The sequence below is a fragment of the Oculina patagonica genome, chromosome 1 (assembly GCF_052425735.1).
Source record: "Oculina patagonica isolate OP01 chromosome 1, crgOcupat, whole genome shotgun sequence".
NCBI lineage: Eukaryota > Metazoa > Cnidaria > Anthozoa > Scleractinia > Oculinidae > Oculina > Oculina patagonica.
Window position 1 is genome coordinate 9700132 of NC_135758.1, and position 26486 is coordinate 9726617.

At 38.5% G+C, this 26486-nt stretch overlaps 2 protein-coding genes and 1 long non-coding RNA gene across 3 annotated transcripts in view; 2 read left to right on the forward strand and 1 right to left on the reverse strand.

The window, feature by feature from the left end:
* Positions 1–1204: 1204 nt before the first annotated feature.
* LOC144648375 (penicillin V acylase-like) lies at positions 1205–5759 on the forward strand. Its single transcript, XM_078507957.1, has 2 exons — positions 1205–1425; positions 4227–5759. The coding sequence occupies exon 2, from the start codon at positions 4253–4255 to the stop codon at positions 5369–5371; it is 1119 nt and encodes a 372-aa protein (XP_078364083.1). The 5' UTR covers positions 1205–1425; positions 4227–4252; the 3' UTR covers positions 5372–5759.
* A 1470-nt stretch (positions 5760–7229) lies between these two features.
* Positions 7230–26486, forward strand: part of LOC144656402 (uncharacterized) — a 103459-nt gene continuing 84202 nt past the window's right edge. Inside the window, exon 1 of the mRNA XM_078516628.1 lies at positions 7230–7282. The gene's annotated coding sequence lies outside the window, so the exon portion shown is untranslated. The remainder of the gene's footprint in view (positions 7283–26486) is intronic.
* Positions 18158–23196, reverse strand: LOC144656674 (uncharacterized). Its single transcript, XR_013571354.1, has 3 exons — positions 22582–23196; positions 22122–22247; positions 18158–19797 (listed from the first exon to the last, which is right to left on the reverse strand). It is a non-coding gene; the product is annotated as an uncharacterized LOC144656674 (long non-coding RNA).

Consider the following 26486-nt stretch of genomic DNA (forward strand, 5'->3'; position numbering starts at 1 on the left):
ATATCTCCGAGCATTTCACAGTAACTACAGTACAACGGGCAAAGACCAGGCCACAACACCGGGACTCCCTCCCACGAGGGGGGCAAAGGGTTTATGCGTGACACGTGAAAAGGGCAAAAATTAGTCCGTGACGCGTGAAAATAGGGCAAAAATTAGACCGGGACGCGTGAAAAATAGTTAGAAAAGAAACGTGATCCGTGAATTTTGCTGTTTCAAGTATACGTGACACGTGAATTTGGTTAAAACTTGTGCGTGAAACGGGATTACGAACCCCCCCTTTGGTACCCTCTCCCACCCATGTCCAATATACACGACCTAAAACGAGTCGTAAATGTTATCAGTCCAGTGGAGAAATGCATCTCATTAAGAACACTTAGAAATTAGCAATCATATTGTCGAGCAACGGCCCTGCGATGGATTGTCGACTCGTACGAGAGGACAACATAATTGTCGACAGGAGACACGTAGTTGTCGAGTGGAGATATGCATCTCATTAAGGATACTTAGAAAATATCCATCATATTGTGGAGCGAGGGCCTTGCGATGGATTGTCGACTCGTACAAGTCGATACAAGTCGTACGAGTGGACAACGTAATTGTCGACAGGAGAAACGTAGTTGTCGAGTGGAGAAATTCATCTCGTTAAGGACACTTGGAAAATATCCATCATATTGTGGAGCGAGGGCCCTGCGATGGGTTGTCGAGTCGTACGAGAGGACAACGTAATTGTCGACTGGAGAAACGTGGTTGTCGAGTGGAGAAATGCATCTAATTAAGGATACTTATAAAATATCGATCATATTGTGGAGCGAGAGCCTTGCGATGGATTGTCGACTCGTACAAGTCGTACGAGTGGACAACGTAATTGTCGACTGGAGAAACGTAGTTGTCGAGTGGAGAAATTCATCTCATTAATTTTTGTTTCCCTTAACGCGATTTTGAATATAAAATGTTTATCTTAAATCGCGAAACAAATCAAGGCATGACGAATATTAATTCCTTTTATCTGTTTCGGTTTTCACATGTTGATAAAAGCTTGATGATTTGTCCGTAATTTTCTGTTTTCCTGTACAGCTCATTAGAATATTACACAGCATATTAGCATATGAAAAACGGGTTATACGAATTCACTCTAATAAGCATACGTCTCAGACAAACATTTAATTGGGGGCTTTTTCTCTTTATTAGAAGAAGGAAGGAACGAAACGTAATACCGCCATTGCCATTAACAAAGAAGTCGAAAAGAAGAGTTTTTCCACTAAACACTACAAGCTATTGTTGGCTTCACTGAGTTGCGTGGCATGCAGCACGTTTTGTAATCACCGTTTCAGGTATAAATTCTAAAATAATCAGTTCAGGTCTAACAGTGTCCAGCTCATCACTGTGCAGTGAAAGTCACCTGCTCTCAGTCTATCAAGTCATAAGGTATGTTAACAAACTGCCCGGTTACGTACAATTAATGTAACAGAGAGATTTTTATTTCCTAGTCAGTTTTTAATTCGTTATAGTGTGCCTCAGATAGTTCCCTCTGTAGAATACATCTTGCATGCTGAAACTTCGGTACTTGCCGCGTTAAACGAGATTATGCACAGGAAAATTGTGAATTACGAGACTCTGATTTTCAGCCTTGCAGTCGATCAACATTTTGTAATCGCTTCAAGTAAACTCATTTCTTTGCTTTTTTGCTCTCCATTACCGAAATGTTCGGGGTTTAAACATTGTAGTCACACCTATTTTAGTAAATTCAAGGAGTGTAGGCTTCAACAATTATTGTCCAGACCACATGTATATTTATATACGATAACGGTTTCAACGAAGTATCGTCCCTGAAGCTTTTCATCAGCCCGAATATTTAATTCGATCGACCTCAGCTCTTGTATTAATACACATGAATGTGCTGTATTTACTTGCTATGAGCGACGCGGTGCTCTTTAAATTTTTGGTGCTTCGGTTGCTTATTTAAAAGGTCGCGCAGGACCCTTGCTCGTTAATAAATTCATTAGCCAAATTTCTTGACGGGGTGCTATCTTGTAAAGCTTTTTAAAGCTTTACAAGAATTAAAATTAAAATTCGCTACATTTTGAACATCGATTCCTCTAAAATTTATCAAGAATATTAGGGGATGATAGAATTACATCATGATTGTCCTTTTACTGAGAGATAACCGTTTACTGTGATGTAACAAGCTCTTAAAAGTTTAACTGCAGATAATGCGATTTTGTGTCAAAGTTTTCAGCTAGAACAGCGCACCAAAATAAATGATTATATAACCTAGTGATAAATCATAACCTCTTCTGTGTTCTGACAAGAACGAAATTTTCGATTTCAAAAACTGCTAGAAGTTAATGGCTTCTAAGAGAGTAAAAATTTGAAATCTTAACTTTGAAACGCGCTATCTTCATTTTGAGAAGGACGTTTCAAAATTTGCTCTTGTACGCCAAGTTTATGTTCCTCGCGAATCAACTCCTGAAAGTCTATATCGGCGGAAAAAACTTGGACACAAAATTACAGGTTTTGAGGCTTCGGAACACCTTCCGAGTCAATGTTTACAACAACGTGTGCTATATTCAAAGCTGTGAATCTAATTATGATAATTCGCTTCGTTCCAGCGCACGGGGCACAGGCTGAGAACAATAACTTGTAATTACTTGTACAAAGAACTTTAAGAAAAACATTCTCATGAATATTTCGTTTCTTGTCGGCTTCAGTCGTCGCAGTTCGTGCATACTCTTTAAATAAATACATACATAATGATTGCAAGGGTCCTGCGCGACCTTAGGGGCGGCATTGTAAAACATAAATTGTCCACAAGAATATATTTCCGATGCTTGTTAAACACTCTTAAAGGGACTGTGTCAAGGAATTTACCTAAATTTGAGCATGTGAAATGACCATCCGAATTCGTTGAAATATAAAAATAGCTTCTTAAAACAGTGAAGGAACATTTCAATAACACAGCAAATAAAAAGAAGGTACGAATGGCCAAAAGTGACGAAGATTGAAACAGGTTGCGATATGGGTTTTTGAAATATTGTCCGGCAGGAGAGTTTTCTCAAAGTTGACCTTATTTGCTTCTAACTTTAAATTTTTACGCCCGGGAGACACATTTGGTTGCACTGAAGCTATGGTTATTTGTCATTCAAATCCGTAAAAGTAAAACGTGATTTTTGTTTACTAAGTTTGACTCCTCTCGCAATTCAGTCTGATGATGTTTTCATTTGATTGAAACGAAAAATATCGCGTCGCTTTCGCAGCCAGTCAGAAGTTAAACCAAAACCAATAGGGAGTTTACTGCACACGTCTTTGCGCGCTTAGTGACGTTTACATGTAATTACTTCGAGTTCTGATTGGTTTACTGTGATTGGTCAGAGTAATTACTTTGGTTGCTCTATTCGGCGGCAGGAGCCCATGATGGGCTCCTGTCGGCGGTTATTTTTTTTGTTCTCAGATATGCGGCGCTTATATGGGGGCGGTTAAAAACAAGTTGCTGCTTAGTTTTTTGTAAGAATCCTCGACGTTGTTAAATAAATACATTCGTAACATTCTTCGTTGCATACACAGCGAATTTTAAAGAATGGGAATGTGACTAGTTTTTCAATTCAATATGGAAAAAATACATGACGCTCTCTCGTTGGTTAATTTATATTTTATCGCAGCGACTTGTCGCAGACGTGTACACACGCTGCGATGTGTCGCACGAACTCAAACTGGTTTGAATTCGTGTGACACATCGCAGCGACAAAATTCTGTCGCAAGAATGCATCATGTCACACGAGGCAACATGTCGCAGCAACTTGTCGCCGCGTCGTGTTGCAGCGACTTGTGTGTAATAAAAATTCACGATGGGAAGAGTTTTGATACACCGCAGGCTTACCATCCTATGTTTGTGAGGTCAGAGACTGCCCATATGATATTCAAATAAAAATAATGATATAATATTTAAATAAAACATTTTTATCTACTCGCTTTCATCAGAGATTTCAGTCCTTGAAAAAACAGTCTTCGAACTTTTGAGTACAATCGGTTCGACTCGAGCCGTTGTTTTTTGCCGATTTACAAAAATCTGTACCACCTACTTGAACAATTTAAGCAATATTGGCTTAAATTGGGCATAATTACTTTAGGTAACTTGAAAACGAATGGAACTCACTAAAGTCGTCAGTTTTAAAATAGTACGTGAATGACTAAAGAAAAATCCTGAAAATTATTTGTTCTTTTTGTCTTAGATTGTTATTTGACCCCATCTTCAAACATGAAGCTACTTGTCGTTGTCCAGATGCTGCTTCATCTCTTCCTGGCCACGAAAGCCTGCACGGAGATCCGAGTGACCGCCGAGGATAACTCGGTAGTCGTCGGCCGGAGCATGGAGTTTATGATCGATCTCATGTCTAACGTCATAGTGGAACCGAAAGGGCATTCCCATACTGCACTTCTGCCAGAGAAATGTGGTCAAGATACACTAGCAATGACGTGGCAAAACAAACACAGCATCGGATATCTTGACGCTTGGAACTTTCCCGTTGGTTCTGACGGTCAAAATGAAGCTGGGCTGTCTTTGGGTGCTCTCCTTTTTCCCGGGTTTGCGAAATACCAGGACGTCCCAGTACAGAAATGTGGATCAAGTGTGTCCTCACTAGAGTTTCCAGTGTGGATTCTGGGGAACTTTGCGACCGTGCAAGAAGTGCGTGAAGCTCTGAAGAAAGACTCATTCCCGCTGGTATGGGAAGGAAAGCTGAAAAAGGGAGATCTTGAGGCCACCTTCGAACTGCACTACTCAATTACTGACAAAAGTGGTGACGGCATCATCATTGAGTTCACTGACCAGGGAAGAAAGGTGTTTGACAACACCATTGGTATCATGACCAACTCCCCGCCCTATGACTTCCACATGTTGAACCTCCGTAACTACGTTCAGCTCTCTAAGTTTGCCCACGATCCTTTGGTTTTGGGAAAAGATCAGTTCAACGCTACCGGGCAAGGAAGTGGACTCCTTGGGTTGCCTGGAGACCTGACACCTCCATCAAGACTGGTGCGTGCTGCTGCTATGGTGCACTTTTCTGATCCAGTCAAGACCGCTGAACAGGCGGTTAATCTGGCGTTTCACATCATGAACACTGTTGACATTCCCCGCGGAGTGGCTGCTTCCCACGATCATGAAGGCATGGCCGATTATACTTCCTGGATCGTGGTGAAGGACCTCACCAACAAGGCGTTGCACTTCCGCTCCTATGAAGACCTCACCATTCGTGTGATTCACCTGGACAAAGTGAAGCCTGGCAAAATGCTCAAATTCAAAGTGGGAACACCTATTGGTGGATTTGTGGACGTCACAGATGAGCTGAAACCTGCTAATGCACGCACTGAACTTTAAGAAACTCATTTACCCTGGGCACAAAAAGAACGTAGAAAGAGTGAAATACTGCTTAGTGTGTGAACTGAACCGTTTTCGTTGTCTAGCCAATTTTCGAGTTTTCGTGTGTGTGCTTATTGTGAGGGAATACGTTTTCATCTACACAGGTTTAGGTACATTGTCGTATCCGTCTGCCGTATGTGTTATTTGGGCACTTGCAGGAGAAGTCGGAAAAGCTGTAATCTTAAGCAAAGAATGTATTGACTTGGTTTTGGTAGAAATAAGTTAGGATGTAAACCTAGTGTTCGCGAAAGCATTGTAAACGTACATAAGACATAGTTGTTACACCAGTTCTGAACTTTCATAAATAGCAATTGTAGAGTGTTGGAATATAACTTGATGCATGTGTAGTGAATTTAGTTGTTCTGTTGTTATTAGGGACCGGTCATTATTTATCGCCTGGGGGGGGGGGGGGGGGGGGGGGGAGAGCGGAGGATTTTGGGGTGGATCACTTGGATTATGGACGAACAGAAGGGGGGATCAGTCGTAACTGAGAGCCCAAAAGGGGGGATCACTGGAAATTTTGGCAGGATTCAGATGCGGGACCACTCAAATCTGTTTGGATAATACAAGTTTGAGAGTATACAAAATAAATGCGCCCTTTCTACTGGGATATGATTGCATTTGCGGCTCAATTTGTTCTTACACAACTTTATTTAAAAAAACGGAAGCTGTCACACTGGGGAATGTGCACATATCAATTTATATCTAGAACGTTTCTTTTATATTTTTCCTTTAAAAACGTGCTTAGCTACTGCCACTATTTATCTTTGAACATGACAGGTGAATTCTAAATTGTGAACCATAACCCCTGATAACTGAAACCAAGAGAAACATTGGCTGCGGTCACATCTAGACTGCTAACTATAGTTAGGACGGCGTTAACTATAGTTAGCCATTTCGGTAATGTGACTGCTTCTCTGTTCGCCCTAACTATAGTTAGAAAATTTACGCCTCGCTGATCCAAAACAATACACGGATCCAGAGTTTCAGAGTTCCGGTCTAAATTCAAAAGAAAAGTGAGCACTCATTAAGTCAGGCTATTGTGTTTTGCGATGTTTAACAAATAGCATGAGAATATTACTCTCATCCTATTTCTGAAACTTTCACCTCTCATCTTCAGAAATTAAAAATGTTTACTGTTTTCCGGGATCTTTTCCGAGGTTAAGAATATTTAAATATCGACGTTTCGATCAGTTTCACTGATCTTCTTCAGGCTTTTGTTAAAAATGACAATATGACGGATTGTTTGTCTCTCGCTAGTCACACTTTAGCTTCTCTTTATTTTAAAATCGTTTAAGTTTCTCAAGAAACCGATTCGGAGAGAAAAAGTAATTCGTACTGAAACAGTCACTCGATCAACCCCACCGCCGTTTCAGACCACTTTGTTCTCGCCACATAATGCCTAAAACTTTGCAATGAAACCACTCTCCTCCGGCTCTTGGTTCCACTTGAGGTTTACTAATTTGTATGCTCTATACGGTCTATCTAATAAATATTCCATGAGCGTGCGTTGGTTATGAGATGGTACACCTACCACATTTGTGGTAGTGGTATATAAGCCCATATAACATAGCCTGTAAACTAATCAAAAATCAGAAATTGCAATATATCATTGCTAGTTTTAAATAAAAGAGTGTGGACCATGGAAAATGTGATAAAAATGGTTCCAGATAACGGCGTTGATCAAAAGTAAAGCGGTTTCCGGGACAAGATCTATTCCCAAAGTGCCGTAGGGCTCTGGGGACGAGAATATACCCGGAAATGGATGACGTAATTTATTTATGTTCTATGTGTGGGAACGCGGGGGAATTCCCCCGATTTTATGAAGGCTCGGTTCGTTTTACAAGGCGAGGGGATTGAAACGTCGCGGTGAGTTTTCTTTTCTTACGATTATATCAGGTTTAATCTTGATGTACAGTGGAACCCCGTTAATACGGACACCAAAGAGACAGCCAAATTGTCCGTATTAGCAGGGTGTCCGTATTAAGCGGGGTCTCAGAAAAAAAAAGTCACGGATAGACGAAGGCAAACGTTTTAACGACAGAGAAACGTTGTGTAATTGTACTGTAACTGTAACAAATGCAAACTGTGAACTCTCTGACTAAAATTAATAGTTGTTACGAAAACCTTACGATCTAGTCAGACACTCGAACAAAGCTTTAATAAACTCAACAGTGGAATTATTTCTTTGAAAATGTCGCAACTTAACTTTATACAAGAAATTAAACTAATTTCAATAGCAACAGAACGTTTTCTATTACGTTTCCTTCGTAACTGAGGGCCTCTTCATATGATCCCGGTTGACCGGGCTGGCCCAGTTACCGAGATATCGGCTCACTCCTATTTTCTTTGTAAAATTTTGGATGTGTGCATATGAGAAGGTTGGCCAGCCCGGTTACCGATATCTCGGTTTCTGCAACCGAGATCTCGGCAACCGGGAAGAATATTTTCGCATATGAACACTCCAGCCCGGTCGCCGGGACGCAACTTTTTTTGAGAAAATAGCTTCCTTTTCGTAACTGGGCGGTCAAAATGGCTTAATTTTGCCTTGTATCTATTTCCACTTCAGAAATATGCGAACTAGCTTTATTAATAAAGTTTCAAGGGTCAATAAAGCTACGATAGTCGCGAAAGATGCAACTTTATGTGTCGCCATTTTGGCTTCGTTTCTTGAATTTTATTCCCGTCAACCGGGCTAAAATTTTCCATATGAACAGATGTCAAAATCCGTCCTGGTAACTGAGACAGCCCGTAAACCGGGCTCATGTGAAGAGGCCCTGAAACTCTTACCGTACTCTACAAACTCATTTGAAAAAGTCTTTAACTTAACTGGTCTTAACTTTGCACAAAATTAATCTTTCAGCTTGCGACACAGCCAGGGGGACTGAAGATTAGACAAAACCTTGCTAGTCACACTTTAGCTTCTCTTTATTTTAAAATCGTTTAAGTTCGTCGAATTCTGTCATTATTTGACCAGGGTAAAAAAATCGCGACAATGAAAATTGACAGTGCACAGATAAACAGTCGGGGGAAAACAGTGTCCGTAAAGCGGGGTTATAAGTTGTATGACAGTTTGTCACACGGGACACAGAAAAGTGTCCGTTGTCCGTATTAACGGGTGTCCGTATTTAGCGGGTTAATTTTAGAGAAAATGTATGAAGTTTTTGTCGGAGCCAACGAAACTGTCCGTAATACCGGGGTTTCCGTATTAACCGGGTGTCCGAAAAGCGGGGTTCCACTGTATTGGGAATAATAAGTCCTTTCTATGGCCACTACACAAATTTTATTTGAACTGTTTGCGTATGTTGCGTGCCTTGATCCTGTATGTCTGTATCACCGAGGAAGTTAGATGAAGGAAATGAGATCTAAAAAGCACTGCTTTGTGTATACTCGTGCATTATAATGTGAATGCTGGAAGTTGTTAGGGGAGGATTTACCGTTTCCCAGTCATTCCGTTGTTTAGCCGTATAATGTTAAGGATATTACCTTGTTTTTAATTGTTAACCCAGCAAAACTACACTAGTTCGTGCTTTAAGTATGATGAAATCGTCCAGTAAAAGTAGTAGCCGTAGTCGCATGATATTTAGTAAAACTGCTGACAGCCAGTATTTTCTAAATTAAGCTCATTCTGCCTACGTGACAGAAGAACCTTCGTGAGACAATAAAGGTCATTGCCCCGAAATAAAAATGAACACAGATATTTAATCAAATTAACTTTGCCAACTTGTTGATTACCTTAAAGGGACTTAAATTTTGAAATAAAAAAGTGGGTCACAACATTCGTTTTCATTTTACAGAAAGAATTTGATCGCTATGAGAAAAAAAAGATTGGTCACCATACCCGTTTACGAGAAAGCAACGGTTTATTTTTCTCGCAGACTAAGCCGCATAGAAAAAAGCTGCCATTTGGTTTAAGTGCGCGCTAATTACTCTAATTTTGGGTAGGCCTTGGCGGATTGTGCTAGCATAAGTGTTATATATAAGTTTAAGCATAATTGGAGCAAAAAAGCATAATTTTTAAACGAGCACTGCCACGGCATAATCAGCAAATTTTAGCACTTTTTGGAGCATAAATTCGTAAAATTAGTAAGTATGGTGTATTTTCTACAGAAATAAATTATTTTGGGTAGTATGTTCTCGCAATGCGTGTTGAAGGCATTTTACAAAGGGTTCAGAGACGCGAGCAGCTAATTTGGACAGCTGACGGCCGAGACAAACTGCCATAAAACACAAATAAATATACATTCAACAACAGTTTATTTGAAAAACATCATAATTTGGTGTGGTTATTGCGCGCCTCTACAGGTATACAGAATCTACGTCAATTTGTGAGCATAATTTCGGAAATCAGAAGCAAAATTTGGGAACTCTGGCATAACTTTGGCATAATTTGGCAACTTTTCGAGCACTGCTAGTAGCATAATATGCCACCTTTAGGAGTACCATCCGCCAAGCCTAATTACGGGTAAAATTCTGTGCCCATACGCAATGCAATACAAGGCAATGACCTTTTAAGATCATAACATATACATTTCACGTGTAATGTATATGTTATGATTTATATATTTTTAGTTACCCCGAACTCGTGTTTAACGTTCCTTATTTATTTAGCTGATGCACATGATTGTGAAGTCAAAGGGCTGTTAGTATAAATTTTGCGACATTGTGTATTTCGATTTACATATCGGACCTTCGTCATCGCAGACCCTCAATTTACGTCTGCCTCTGAATTGTACAATACTCCAAGAGGAAGATTACACAGCGTTGAGGATCAGTTCTGTGTGTGAGTCTTGGGTTTGTCCGAGTTCCAGTTGCCAAATCCCTTGGAGCGGAAAACACAGCAATCGCCCAAGTACGTGAGTATTAAAACAAACAAAGTACAAAATTAATGAAGTCTGTTAAGAGAGTCTTAAAGATAAGTTTTTAACCAAGATATAACTTAAGAAGTAGAAAGCTAGCCAATCAACCCGTTAAAGCCAGTACGCCTAAAGTCGATACATCCGTTCAAGCCGATTTATCAGAAGAAGATAATTGTGAATTGCTCCACGAGTTACCATTTTGTCCGTATACTGGTCAAGTCCCGCTACATCAGGCGAACATTGAGAGTTACATTGAATCACATACCGAAGAGCCGAGAAGAATTTCCACAGCATTTTCCAGTCCAGGTCCAGCCAATAGAACCAATCGAGAAGCGATAGATATCAAGGGCGAAGGACGCAATTGCGTACCAGAATTTCCCATATTTTTTTACATTTAATAGTGGTTGTGGTCTTTTTAAAATTTTTAAACTGAGTTTATAATGTTTTTAGCGAATGTCTTATCGCAATTTTTTATTGTAAAGTGAATATAAAAGAAAAGTCGTGTAATTTCTCTAAGCCTGGTGATGATTTTCTCTGAACTTTTTTCTGCACCTATAACGTGAAAGTTTGTCAAGACAGCAAAGTTTTGTTCGACTCGGGTGCCACTCAAGTGGCGATTCAAGATTCAATTCTGTTCAACTTCAAATGTGTGTTAACTTGCAGAAGAATCCAAATATGGTAACGAGGAACAGGAAGTTTGTTTGTGTTAAATCTTACAAGAAGTGGTCACGCGTGACATAGGTTGGCATTTAACTTGATGATTTTTTTTCTGTCTAAAATCTTTTATCTGTCAACGTTTTCTTTTTCTTTCCTTTTTTGGTTTGTATGATATCAGTTATATTGCAATAGTACGGCAGTCTCTAATATTTATCTGCGTCAAATTATTCCTCGTGATTTATAGTATTAGTGTGCCAAGTTTTATGCTTTTATCATAAAGTGCACGATTAGTTCTTAAAATGACACTTATCCGCTGGACTATATGCCAGTGTCCACTAGAGCGGCCATTTAGCATCATGAGAAGAGTCAAGACCTACATGCGCTCAACTATGAGAACTGACCGGCTCTCCTCTCTGGTGCTTATGCATGAATCCGATCGAGCCTGACATTGTAATATACGGGCAAGTTTTGCGCTACAAAGTACAGAAGGTTAGCTTTTGAATTGTACAAATTATCGAAACTTCGTATCAGGTCTGCATATAGTTTTTGCCTCACGGAAAATATTTACCGAATGCGATGCCTATGAAAGTGAAGAAATAAACGGACATTTCTGAAAACATGTGAACATGCTCCAATGTAATAATACTATGAATTAGAAAAAAGCACAAAGCAAATATATGCGCTGATTGGTTAAAAATTGTGCTTCTAATTTCTTTAACTCGATGGAGACACAGGCAGTTGTCGTGCGGCGCTGAAATAAGCAAAGCAAAACTAATTAAGAATTGTGTCAAATTTTAATGTCACAGCTGACAAAAACCAGGTTAAGACTAAACAAATATTTGGACACTTGGAAACAAACGAGTAAGATGTTTACAAAACCCGCTACGCATTCAAAAATAGTTTGCGAAAGTAATTATCGAAGCGGCTGACCTTTCGAAGAAGTATATGTATTGGCGCGACTTCACTCCTTTCTAGGTTTGCAGCACTTCAGAACTATCCACATCTCCTTAACATGACAAGATATTCGTCTAGAATGCCGAGTCAAGCTTCTTTTAACAGAAATTGCACTTTCACCTCCAAGGTTCGAGTCGCTCGATCGGCAGCGTCGGTCGTCAAACAATTCTGTTAAGTCGATCGATGAAGTGAAATAAAACCACAATTCTTGACTCCTTCCAGAGCTTGACTTCAGTTACATCATCGGCTTAGTTATTTTTCATAATTAAGTTTACTTTGGGGCCTGTTTTCTTTGTTTGTTTGGCCAAAAAACGGTGAATTTTAGCCTTAAAGCAAATGTTAAACAGTCGGTTGATTTATTTCTGTTGATCGACTCCCTTACTATGATTGGTTGATCATGTTTATGACGTAAAACCGCGAGGTAAAGAGAATCTACGTTTTGATGTTAAATAAAGCGCAAATATTACTTTGATGTGCGTTATTTTCTTTGTGCTATTTTCTAAAGGAAATATAAAACATGTTTTCCGTGTTTCTATCGAGTTATAGAAACACTTGTGAAAGTTTGGGAGAACTCGAAAAAGCTGTGGAAACACTCGCCTATCGGCTCGTGTTCCCACAGCATTTCTCGTTCTCCCAAACTTCCACTCGTGTTTCTATAACTCGATAGAAACACGGAACATGTTTTTCTATTTCTTAAATAATATATAGAAAATTTTGGTTGTCTGGTTGAGCCAAGTTAAGGTGAAGTCTAGAGTTTTTTTTTTTTAAATCTTGATTTGACAAACCCTTTTCAGTTAAGAATGCAAGAAAAAAGGAAGAAATTAAAACAAAACCGCCCTAAAAGCTCGTGTATGCAGCGCTCGTATCATCTCTCTGGAGGTGAAACTTCATCTCTTACTGACTTTAGTACTACTAAAAATTGCCTAGGAACGCACCAGATGCTACGTCACAACTATGATAACAATACGAATTTTATAACACCGTTTGAATTTTAGGTTTTTTTTGTTCTTCAGACGTGACTTGATGAAGCAAACATGTTCAAAAAGCATATCTGTGTGCACTATGGTTTCCTAAATATGCAGAAACCTTCTTTAGCAACAAATTGGTAGTTACAAGGACCACCTTAAATTACGTAAAGTTTCTATTACAGAAGCACAGCTAATTAAGGGACGTGTTGTCATTTTCAGGGTTTCCAGGAAAGAGCTTTGCTTTTCCGTCAGTGGCCAACTGGTGTATGTCGTTCAATAACCGACCCTGTCACCCAAACATCATGCCTTCAGACGAGACAACTTCACTAGTGCCACAAGTCAACTCGTTAAACTGGCGAAGGAGGTGCTGCAAACATTTTTCCTGGGAATGCTTCTTTGGGATTGTTTATTCACTGCTGTTGGTGACTGACGCGGTTTTGTCTATACGTTGTAAGATCTTAGAAATCGCACAAACTGGGAATGAGACTGCCAAGATGGCGGACATTGTTGACAAGTATGCAACATGCATGCTCTCTGATGGTATAGATACATTAAACTGTTGGATTTTTCTGGGAATCGTTACCACATCACCACGTTTTGTAGGCTGCTGCGCAACTCTATGGAATCTGATTGGTTTGCCAAGGTTTTGGACGCTGTTATTTTATTTTGCGCTCTACGTCTCAAATAGGGTATTTATGATACTTGCATATTTTCATGATGACCCTGTGCTTGTAAATGGAATTGGAAATACAATCACTGATGTACCTAATGCTTTTACAATACTAGGAATGGTCGTTATTCTAAATCAGGTTAAAGTTCAAAATCTGGTGCAAGGTCACTCGTGTTACAAGTACTTTCTATTAAATGGAGCCCTATTTGTCTTTTTTATTCATTATTTCTGTAATATGATTACTGCAATAGTCAACGTATTTTTTGTAATTAATAACAGTGATAAAGTAACTTCTTCTGTAACAAGCTTTATTATCCTGCCGTTTGTTACAAAAATAACTGACCTTATTTGGACTAAGATATTCCATGATGATAAATGTATTATTGGTAAACACAATAGCAACAGTTTCACCAGGCAGGGCACTCTGATTAATGAAGCAGTCTAAACCCTCTGACGTACAAGAAAGGAGGGGTGGGAGTGGATGCCATCCACCTCAAGATTTCTCGCAATTTTAAAACATTAAAATGTGGTTTACTCCACGATGCTGAAACTTCCAATAGCTGCTCATTCATCCCTCGCGGAAATTTTGATATGTCGATGATTTTTAATTTTTGGTAAGCGCATAAAAGTTGGGGTGTTTTGCCAAATATCGACTGTTTTGAGAAAAAGTTTTTAATAATCCCAGTATTCTTAATAAGAATTGCAAAATTCGCATATTTTTCCATTTAACAAAACAGTGAAATCAAAGACGATGGATCTAAGATGACGGGTTCCCAAAGCTTTTTACTCAATTTACATTGATTTTTTCGTGGCTTAATAAAACGAGAACTTTAAATAGTGGCTTGGGAATGTCCATCAAGCCTTACCCTCCCCCTCCCCGTACAAGGGTGCGGGTAAACGTCCGAAGGTTAAGTATTTCAATTTGAATGGCATTTCATCTATAGCAGTTATTAAATATGGTAAATTATTTCCTTTAAAACTTTCTCCCTTAAAGTGGATTTCCACTGACGCGTAGTTTTTACGTGCGTGAAAAATTTTAAAGTTATACTTTATAATTATATGTTTTGATGAACGACATGTGACTCGAAGACGACTTAACTTTATTACTGCAAAGTTATATCTTCCATTAAAACTATACAGCATCAAAAATTTAATAATGACTTAAAATGGTAATAGTAAGTAAGTAAATAAGTAAGTAAGTTAGTAAGTAAGTAAGTTAAAGTTTAGATCTAAATAAATAAGATTTATGGTGGTCTAGTCACCCACAGTGATAGAATAACAAATGATAGAAATGACGTAATAAATGAAGGAAAATATGTGAATAAAAAACGATTTTTTTCGGTTTGTACCAAATGTGTATATTTCTGATTATTATTTGAAATAAATTTCCCTTGTAAAATTTTGTAAAATAAGAACAGATCGATGTAATTTCGTTTCCAGTTGTTCAGTTCCAGTTCAGCGAGCAAAACAGATGTCGTTTGTGAATGTGCAGATGGTAGCCCCCTAGGCTTTTATAGATTGTGCTCCTAAAAGTGGCATATTATGCTACTAGCAGTGCTCAAAATTTTGCCAAATTATGCAAAAATTATGCCAGAATTCCCAAATTATGCTTCTGATTTCCGAAATTATGCTCACAAAATGACGTAGATTCTATACATAGAGGTGCGCAATAACGACACCAAATTATGATGTTTTTTAAATAAACTGTTGTTGTAAATTTATTTGTGTTTATGGCAGTTTATCACGGCCGTCAGCTGTCCAAATTAGCTGCTCGCATCTCTAAACCGTTTGTAAAATGCCTCCAACGACTTAACAATCACAATTGTTTAGCTAAAACACGCATTGCAAGAACAAACTACCTAAATTTCATTTATTTCTGTAGAAAGTACACCATATTTACTACATTTTATGAATTTATGCTCCAAAAAGTGCTAAAAATTGCTAATTATGCCGTGGCAGTGCTCGTTTCACAAATTATGCTTTTTAGCTCCAATTATGCCAAAAATTATGCTAGCACAATCTATAAAAGCCTATAGCCCCCTCCCTGTCCCCGGACATTTTTTTTAACGCTCCGTTTAAGATGGCCGCCACTTACGGTCGTCGACTGGTAACTAGTACCAGTTAGCCTGCTTTGCACTCTGGTTAGCCTACTATTCACTTCGGTTAGCCTACTATGCACTTTTTTGGCCTACTAATATTCACTTCGGTTCGCCTACTATTCACTTCGGTTAGCCTGTTTACGGTTAGCTACCTTTATTTGTAAGGGAAACACTATATCTGTCTTGATTTAATAAAAGGTGTCTAAAGATTTTGACACAGCTCTAGTTCTAAAGACATATTTTTGCAAGAAGCTTTGCATGAATCGACTAGTTGTAGCTCATGTTCAACGTAAATTACTCTAATAAATCTCTTTATGAACCAAAAAGACTGCATTTACGGCATTTTGTTCAAATCATGAATTCTACCAATTTAATTAACTTGTTTACAACATGAAATAACATCAAATGAAAACAAATTTTTAAAGCGCCGGAGCGAGAGATGGACTAAAGCTTTCTAAATCCATGCATGGTCTAAAATGAACTATCAGAAAGCATTTTACATCGACAATCGCTTCATTTTCAACGAATTCGGGATTAAAATAACTAAATAATTCATGACTCAGCGAGACCATTCGGTCATAGTTCATGTCAATTCACGGCCGGAAACCCCGCATATCGAATTGCTGCTGACTATCGAATCACAGGCCGCTCTGATTGCTAGCTTAGCCAAACGGCAAAATAATCATCAAATGAAGAGAATTCTACTCACATAAGGGTTTGAAGTGATTTCCTTTCGACCATCAGCTGCGCTCTTTGCAACCTTTCCATCTTATTCACAATGTAATACCCCGGATGTGGAAAAAATCGCTATAAAGGGAACCAATACCCCCGGACATTACAACAGAATTTTTCTAAGTCTCCAGCCAAGGAAGAGTTCAAGCCGAATATCGCCATGACCGCCTTCAAATCAGCCCTAAAGTCTAGTTCCGAGTCCTAGTTGATGTGGCTGAAGACCTTTGCCGTCTAAAGCAAGCACAACGCTATTTGTACCTAGCAAAACTGTACCGAGTCAAGAGTTCAACCCGTTAAAGCTTTGTTCTAAGGTACAATAACAGCCGACGCAAAACTTGCAAATCGTTAGACTTCCACCTTCATAGGACTTAATGATGTCCTCCGGCAAACTTCCTTTAGACAGCAAAATGAAAAACTAGATCACCTCTGTTCTACAAGTCAGCGCGCGCCATTAGAATTCAAAGTTCGGTAGATATGGCGAGTTGGAGCCTGGGTAAACTAACCAAAAGTAAATGGAAGGGGGGGGGGGGGGGGGTAGGTAGGTAGAAGGGATAAAAGCCATGAGTATAAAATTGAAAGCACTTCATTTCCACTGAAAGTAAGCCAAATAATCTCCCATGTCCTTGAAAGAAAAAAAAAAAAAAGAAAAAAAAAATCTCAACCCCATTCAATTTTCTTGACAGCCAGACTGTAGCCACCTTTTATTAAATCAAGACAGATATATACTTAATTGTTACTTATTTTCGCGGCACTAAATTTCGCGATTTGGCCAAAAATACCTAATTAGCATAAAAAATACAATAGAAAACGTTTAAAATTAATTTTCGCGGGTCTTTAATTTCGATAGGGGATCGTTTAGGGCTGCACACGAAGAAATATACAAATATAAATCCTATTCGTAGTTTTTTTTGGTACCTTTTAGTGTTCAAGAAAAGCTTGAGCCACAAATTAAAAAATTCTGACGAGCATCTTCGCCCCTTTCATACAGAAGTCCCCCCCCCACCCCCCCGCTCGCCCGCCTTCATTGGTCCACGCTTAATTCTCCATTTTAGCAACCTCGTCCCCAGGGCCTTCTCGGGACGAGTTTTCAAAATGACGTCGTCCCGAGAAGGCTCTGGGGACGAGGTTGCCATTTTAGTCCGCTGTGATTCCTGTGAAGGACATCGGCTCAGGCATTTGAAGTTTATTGTAGCGTACATGAAGTAATATATAGATTTAGGCAAGCCTAAAAGCGGAGCTCCCCAGTTAATTATTTTGCACTTTATTGAAACCTGAATTCAAGCCATTGTACAATTTTAAGGCTAAGAATATAATATTCGTTTTATTTTTTTTTTATAAATTTTAATATTGTTACTTACTTTTTTTTACCGTGTCCCGGGGGGGGGGGGGAGAGGTACTCCCTAAAATTTACTCAAGGGGTGTGCCACTGAGTCGCTGAGACTCTGGACCTGTTCCAGAGAAAAACGGCTCAATTTGCGACCCTGTTCCAGACAAACAGTGCAAAATAGGTACCCTGTTCCAGACAATATCCACAATGAAAAATATATGAAGATAGATATAAAAACACTAGCGTACATCACAAAGCGCTCACTTGACTTTGTCTGTGGCTTGGAGAAAAACCAATGAGAGGAGCGGATTTTCATAGCTAAACTTGATAGTGTTCCACAGTCAAAAGAGTGATTTGTATACCCTGTTTCAGAGTCAGAGAGGCAAAAGGCACACCCTGTTGAGCAGCACATACCCGTATAGCCCTTATATGGGAGTACCGTATACAGCAACACCAAATAAGCCGAGAACAAACAAAATCAATCAAAACGTTTTAATTCCACCGACAGCATTATGATCCAGAAGTCTGGATGGGAAATTATGCTGCAAAACGGGTAATTATGTAACCTTCGAAGATAAGGAGGGGGTAGTAGGGCTGCATGTTGGGGTAGATAGGCATATCACGTGGTAAATTAGCAAAGCACTTAACATTTAGAGTATATAGGAAATAATATACATCTACATTAAGAATATGGTTAATTTTCTTTTTTTCATTCATTCATTTGTTTTTATTTTCACTATTTGCCTATATTTTAATTTTGAATGGAAATGGCAGAGGTCATACATGTAGCAAAGGGTTTACAGCATATTGCCATAAGCTAATGCCAAGCAAACCGGAGTGAAAGCTAACCACAAGCAAACTAGAGTGAAAGCTAATCCCAAGCACACCGGATGAATAAAGCTAACTGCGAGCAAACAGGGGTGAACCTAACTACAAGCAAACCGGAGTGAAACTAACTGGAAGCAAAGAAGGGACATTCTGTAACCCCATCCCACCCCCCTCGCCCCCCCCCCCAAAAAAAAAGGATGATAGCACCTTTTTTACTTTTACATGTCTTTTTGAGTCCCCTTCCTCTTAAGGGGTTTCACTTCACTTACAGAAATAAAAAAAAAACAAAAATTCTGGGAAGATAGAATATTGTTTGTGTGTCTCAAACTCAGTTTTGTTCTTTGATTACGCAGAAAAAAATAGAATCATGTTTGCTTGTGTATAAAACTATGCAAGAAAAAAAGCATCAATACTTTGACTGCTCTTTTAAAAATTTGTATGCTTTATTGTACACATTTTTGTGGAGTCATGTTGCCCATTCGTCATGAAGTTCACAAAGTAAGCAAATGAGTCACAATTTGGTTGCTTCATGGTACCTAATGGATACTGCAAATTTAATCTGGCTTTAGAATATTTCACTAATTTTAACATTATAGCTGTTCTTATAAATTGTACGCAGCATACAACACATAAGAATGAAATTGGTATTGCATATTGCTTGCAATCACGATTTTAACCTCTATACTTAAGAATTACACCAGTTTCAGCATTACCAATCCAAATTCAAATTATTACATTGCTTTTTACCTCCACTACCTCCCCCAAGGTCAACCAAAGATCTTATGATATACAGTAATTAGACAACTACATGTAAGTCCTGTGTAGTCGAGGGCTCAAAATATTTGGACACTTACAGGTCATGTTAACCGGCCAAAGAGATTTTAGCTTGGTCACATGTGGTTTCTTACCAGCCAAAACATTGAAAATAGCAATTTTAAACTCCCATTCATTTCTGCTGTTACTGTTTTGGCTGCATAAATTATTCTTAAAAAGATCACTTCATAATGCCCTTGTTACATCTAAAAAGATGTGAAAGAGACAGGTCAATCAAGAAGTTGTTTTCTGAAGTACACTGTAAATACGTTAACATTTAAAATATAAACTTTGCTCATTTGCAGCTTTTCTTGATTTCAATTTACATGTAATTTACTAGTCTCTTGAAAATGGCATCATGAAGACACCCAAACATCAAGCTGGATAATCTTAATCCTTCCTGTTTTCTTTTGATGTCCTTGTCCACATTCTGTTTTTGTGTCTGTGGCTCTGCAAATTCTGAAATTCATGTTAACCCTGAAAAAAGTCAAATGCCACAGATTAAATTAAAATTGATTAATTGGTATGAAAATCAATAATTTTTAAAACAAAACACTTAACGCAAGCTTGTATAAAGTGAAGCAAAACTACTGGATGCGAAAGGATACCTTATATATTTAACAGAGATGTATCAGCACAGACTATTTTTTTTACTGATAACTGCGAAGTCAACTACAGAAAAAAAAACCGGTAACTCGAACTCGGATAACTCGAACAACCTTGCTAACTCAAACTCACTTCCATTTCCCTTGGATTTGACCCCACTTTTCAGTCATTTTTACTCGGTTAAATTCGAACTCGGATAACTCGAAAACCCCGCTAACTCGAACTAAATTTTGTTTCCCTTGAACAAAATTTGGGTCAAACTTTTTACGCTGATAACTCGAATTCCAGAACTTGCAACTCGCAACGGTTGCCCATTGATTATAGCAATGAACAGATCATGTATTTGACAGTCATTTTCCACTCTTAACAAAAGAATGTGTGGTCGCTTTAGAGTTTCTGGCAAGATAAGTTCAATTTGCACAGTACTGTATACTGAAGTGCTTAAAAATCAGTAAACTATCAATTATTAACTTGGCAAATAAAATATTCAATCAACCCCGCTAACTCGAAAAACCCCGCTAACTCGAACTCATTTTCGTTTCCCTTCAGAGTTCGAGTTAGCAGGGTTCTACTGTAAATATTTCAGGACCTGAACAATCGATGAAAATCGATGATCGGAAAATCAATCGATCAATCGATGACAATCGATTAATTACTGTTGATTGGCATCGATTGGCATCGGCCAATCGATGATCAATCGATAATCACACTTTGGTGGTCGCGAACTTCATCGATTGCCATCGATTGGCATTAAACACACAATCAATCCGAAGCATGAAGTAAATACTTACATATGTTGTTTTGTAAAAAAAAAATAATAAAGCTCCTTTCCATTGAGATGAAGTTTACATCATAAGCTTTAATGTTTCTGTTTTTCATTCCAGTTTCCTACTGTTTGCTAGCGCTAGAATTCCAAAGACACTTCGTTATTCGTGACCGAGTCAAAAATGGCGGACGTGACAGGCGAAACTCATCACCAGACTCCCACTGTTGTCTCGTTTTCGTTCCGACGTACGGACGACGTATTTTTGAGTTCTCTCTGCTACTGTTTGATTTGAAATATTTCGGACGAGCGAGAAAATGTTTATGGACTACAAGACAGAGTTTTAGAAAAATTACATTGTACTTAGACAGCGAGGAATTCTGTAAGTTGCGATTTCTATTTACTTTGCCAGGAGTTGGTTCGAAAGCAAACCAGACCGAAAAGCGTACGCTTCGTTGATGGAGGCGAATAAGACTTAAGCTCAAAACGTTTGTTTTAAATAATTATTGCCTTATTACTGTTAAGTTAGTAAGTTTCTCGTTGTATTGACATTTTTTGGAAAGGTTATCATTGTTGTTGCTAATAAAATATAACATACAAGAGAGACCGTGTGTTTTAAAGTAAACATATTTATCAAATACTAGTCAAATAAAAAACGATGGCAGTTAAATGATCGATTGAATTGGTAATCGATGATATTGATAATCGATGAAAATCGATGTTAGTTAATTGATCGATTGTCATCGATTATCGATGAAATTGATAATCGATGACAATCGATAATCACAAAAACTTTAGCGATCGATTGTTCATCGATTATCAATATCAATCGATTAATTGATATCGATTGTCATCGATTGTTATCGATTCCATCGATTGTTCAGGTCCTGATATTTTAATAAACTCAAAGCATCACTGCAAACCCTTACACTCCCTCTTTAAAAGGTTTGACCTTTAAATACTCCCCCTCCCCTCTACCCCTATATATACATGTACATGCATAGGAAAAACATTGCCACATCTTAAAAGCTTTTTTCTTAACAGTAATACTAAGATTTTTAAAGATACACATTTAATTAATAATAAGTTTGCATGCACAGCTGCATACAGTGTCTAAAATGGCATGAATTTACTCACAAAGATTCCAGTTTTCCAGTAGTCATTAACCTTTGTTGTGTGCATTTTCCAAATTCCACAACAAGATTGTGATTTTTTTATGACAAATATAACATTTACTGTTGACATTCTGAATGAAACCAGCAAAACAGACCTCAAAATCTCAAAATTGTTGACATTGTTATGTAATCCACATGAACGCTCAATAGTGAACAGAACTACATGACAAGTGGATTATTTAATATATTTGGGAACGAAAGAGCTAAGTAATGAAGCTGAAGTTTATTTACTCTGACTAAATGAACAGTAATTTTACCTCCATCATGAATATCAATAAACTGCATACACTGAATCGATCTATTTCACTCGGAGTTAACGAAATTCCAGGTGCTTCGTGCAAACTGACATCACTTTCATTCTCATCTCAGCTGCTCTTCCAGCACTGTAAAACAAAATAATCATATCACAAGCATTTAAAAATCGTAAGCTTAATTTTCTTCGAGATGTGTTGAAGTGTTATTTTTTGTGAATTCGTTCCTCGAAGGCCCAACAATTATTTGTTTACATAATCAAATCCTCCTATTTGATCAGTAAAACCTGGTAAAACTGAATTTTAAGGAATAGTATTTTTCAACATTGTTCATGTCACAAGCAAATGCTTAGTGGCGAAAGCAAGTAAAATGTGCCGTCAATATAAGCTTACTTTGCGTATAAAGTAAGCTTAAGACAAAACGTAGAGATATTAAATGACGGAAACACTGCAGTTTTGTACTCACCAGTTGGCCGCAGTAGGTACACTCGTCTGCTCGTTTTATCTCCGTTCCCTTGTTCTCCGCTATTTCTTTGCCTGTTTCCTCGGCACCTCTCTTGCTATTTTAGTCGCTTTTCTTCGCTACTTTGCTACCAGGTTCGACAGGCGCTTTGCTATACTTTTTCGCCTGCTTTCTGTCCGGGTTTTCTGGATCTCTCGCGATCTCTTTCCCGTCGCAAATCGCTTAAACCCTGTTTCCTCGAAGTTAAGTTTACCCTGCTCTCGTTTGTAGTCATCGGCATAACAAGGAGCCAAAATAAATGTGTTTGTCTCAAGTTCTAACTTTCAGACTAGCTGTTTAGACCTCACACTTTTTTTTCCTCACACTGCAAAATTATTTCGCGCCAGTACTGCGCGAGTTGTCAAGACCTTTCAAGATCCCGGATGTGCGCAACACCGTACGTACGTTTGTACGCCGCCGTACGCGCCCGCGAGGCATGCCGCTAGCCATGATGACCATGAAAACTCGGATGCAGAGGTTTCCTATTTTATTTCATGTGTTTTTTTTTTTTTTTCATGTGTTTTTTTTTTATGGGTATGGTGCTCCGCTCTGCGGCCCTTACGGGCCGCTAAGGAGCTCCGCTATAAATTGAGAATCGACTGTTTAGACAGAAGGTTGAGAAATTCTGGAACATTTCACGAAGTTTCACTTTTTCCGTGTTGGTAAGTACAACTAACTCTTTTTTTCTTGTAAATGGCTTTGCGAAACCTATTTATCAGAGAGCTGTTTAATTTTAAAATGTCACCCACTGGATCGCTGGTTCTGACGTAATTTGTGAGGAACAGACGCTTTACTCTATTATGAGGAACTGTAAAGGAAGAAGGAAAATCGATCAAAGTACCTCACAAAACGACATACTACGGCACAATCATTTAATTCCTAATTTGTTTAAAAATAGCATGAGAATATCACTGTCGTTTGCTTTGTCATGGGGTGGTCTATGCCCTCTATGGGCCAGGCGTATCCAATCGAACAAAATCGAACCAAAAATCAATCGAACACCAATCGTTCAATTGGGTTTCGAACCAATCGAACACAATCGAACTCAATTCGATTCGATTTTGTTCGGAATCCGTCTCTTTATAAGTAAATCACGCAGGACTAATAAATCAGGGGAACGGTACACCGTGACATTTAAGTTTTAACAAACAGGAGTTCAGTAATCGAATGTTCGACTGAGTATGATTGTCAATTGTTCGGTAATCGAACGCTCGGTTTTGTTTGATTGTCGACTGTTCGGTAATCGAACGTTCGATTTTGTTCGATTGACCAAATTTTATTGTGAGTTCGATTATGTTCGATTACCGAACCCAATCGAATGATTGGTGTTCGATTGGGTTCGATTACCGAACGTTCAATTGGATATGCCGGGTATGGGCTGTCATGAAAACACAAATAAAACCAAAGATCAAAGATGTGGATTGTTATAATTATTTCTTAAGAATAAATCTACGTGACCCTGCTGACGCTGTTTAGCAGAATTTTAATACGCCTGTCAATGTTAGGGTAGAGACATGTCCCCAAGGTAGAGATTTTGATCTCATGTGATCCCCTGCAACAAGACTTGAAGGACATTTGACCACCTCCCCTTGCCCCCCGTGGGGATTTTGACCAATTATGTTTGTCCCGATGGTGGGGAATTACATTTTTGTTAAAGAAAATGCCAAAATCCCCACCCTGTGCACTCCCCCCTCCCCCCCACTCGGGCTTTACATTGATAGATGCAATTAACTTTGTTCTTGAGGATTTGGTGCAGATCGAGTAAGATTGGTTTATGGTTGACCTACAATGTTCAGGACAGAATGACAATATTTATGACTGTCAAGGTCTAGTTGCACGACTGGAGGAATATCAAAAAACAATGTCATCATAGTGTCTTGGTAGTATATTATAATTATAGACCAATCAGCTCTTTGGTTTTATGGGTTTCTTATTGGAATTTTCCAACAAGCATCATAAAAACATAATTAAAATAAATTTGTCTAACCCATTTTGAAAAAAGTGACTTGTACTTCAACGTAATTAATGCTAGACGGAGACAAAATACCCGATTCCCTCTATAGCGCGCGCCTGCAGGGAATCACCGTAGTTGTATTCATCAAACCATGCGCGAGACTCGGCAACGATCGGGTATTAGCAGATGATAAGATAATTTTAAAATGAGACGTACTGAAGGTCGAAGCTCTGTTCAAAATCTCTTATATGCATATTTAATTTCACTGAGCCATTACAGAGCAGAGATCAGATTTCATCAATCTCTGACTCCCAGAGGCTGCAATCATTACATGAGACACTATGGGTGCAGGGTATGAGGTTTCTTTTCTGTAATTGCAGTAAGTGCCTGATAGAATTTCAATCAAACTGCAACTTACAGGTGACTGCATGTGATTTCGTGTTTAACTTTTTAATTCTATCTACAGTGGAAAAAAAGTAGTCTGCAACGATTGCACGCCATAAAATCTGAAAAAGCACTGCACAGGAAATTTAAAGCCATAATCTGTTTGTTACTGTTTAATTTTATTTCTGTTACTGTTATGTTATTAATGTTATTTCTCCCTTTCCTTCAAAAATTTATTTGTAATTTTTTCATTATTTTAGACAATTTGACGTTAGTTATAATAAATCATGCATTTGTTGTACAGCTGTACATTCTGTACATCAAGTACATCCATACAGTGTAGGGGTATGGGTACCTTCAGACCTTCAAGTTATTGCTCCTCCTACCCCAGGGTTCCTCCCCCCCCCCCCAAAAAAAAAAAAAAAAAAACATAGTGTACTTAAAGCCCTTTTATCATGCTGTCTAGATAAATTCATCACAAGCATAATTTCAGTGAGTCTGTTAATTAATGATGCTTTGTATAGTCATATTAAATTCCAGTAGCAGGGCTCCAGACTTGCAGACTAGCCAACTAACCAAAAATAGTCAAATTTCAGTTTTGGCTACCAGATTTTGCATTCCCGGTACCCTTTTGATGTTTGTGTTTTTTTTTTCTAAAATTATCTCCCAAACATACGCTGTATACCGGGGTAATTATATCAACTGACTGTATCATTGTATCAATGTAATAAAAGCAAGAAGGTGCAGTAATTTGATTAGGGCACCATTTCTTCAATTATGAAATCAAATGTCAACTCTCTTGATGATGCCAACATGATAAAAAAAAATAATAATAATAATAAATAAATAAATAATTACCGGTAACGATTAAAAAACATGGCTGAAATGTTGAGTCATAATGCACTATAGATTAATTAAGACAATAACAGATGTTTAACTTGAATATTGCAGGACTTTGAATGATTTTAAGTACCGGTAATCTTTTTGTTGAGCTCAAATCTCTCATGGTGCAGTTGCATTTCAATTGGTTTCATAATGGATATCAGAAGGTATTTTGCCAAATGGCAACAAGAAAAAGATGAATAGAAGAACAGTGTCTAGTATCTCCCTAAAAATACTGTAATAAGTAGACCCAGAGATGAATTAAGGCAAATCTTCTCCTTCAAGTGAAAGTGGAAATTAAAACTATTGGGGAAGTGTGCATGAAATTGATGCAATGCTGGGTAAGGGAAAATGGGTGAAAGCAAGAGAGGATTAGGGCGAGGGGAAAGGGATGAGATAAAAGAGATGTAAAGTGAGTGGGAAGGGGTGAAAGAAAAAGAAGTGTTGTCTGAGGGGGAAGGGAGGGAGCAAATGGGATGTAGAGTGGAGAGGGGGAGGGAAAGGGTAAGAACAAAAGAGATGTAGTCTGAGAGAGAAGGGTGGGAGTAAAAGAGATGTAGTCTGAGGGGGAAGGATGGGAGCAAAAGAGATGTCGGGGTGGTGAGGGGGGAAGGGTGCGCAAAAGAAATGTGAGGTGGCGAGAACATCT

What these genes read in the sequence shown, in the direction of transcription:
- LOC144648375 (XM_078507957.1), top strand. Translation starts at nt 4,253, where the DNA reads ATGAAGCTACTTGTCGTTGTCCAGATGCTGCTTCATCTCTTCCTGGCC.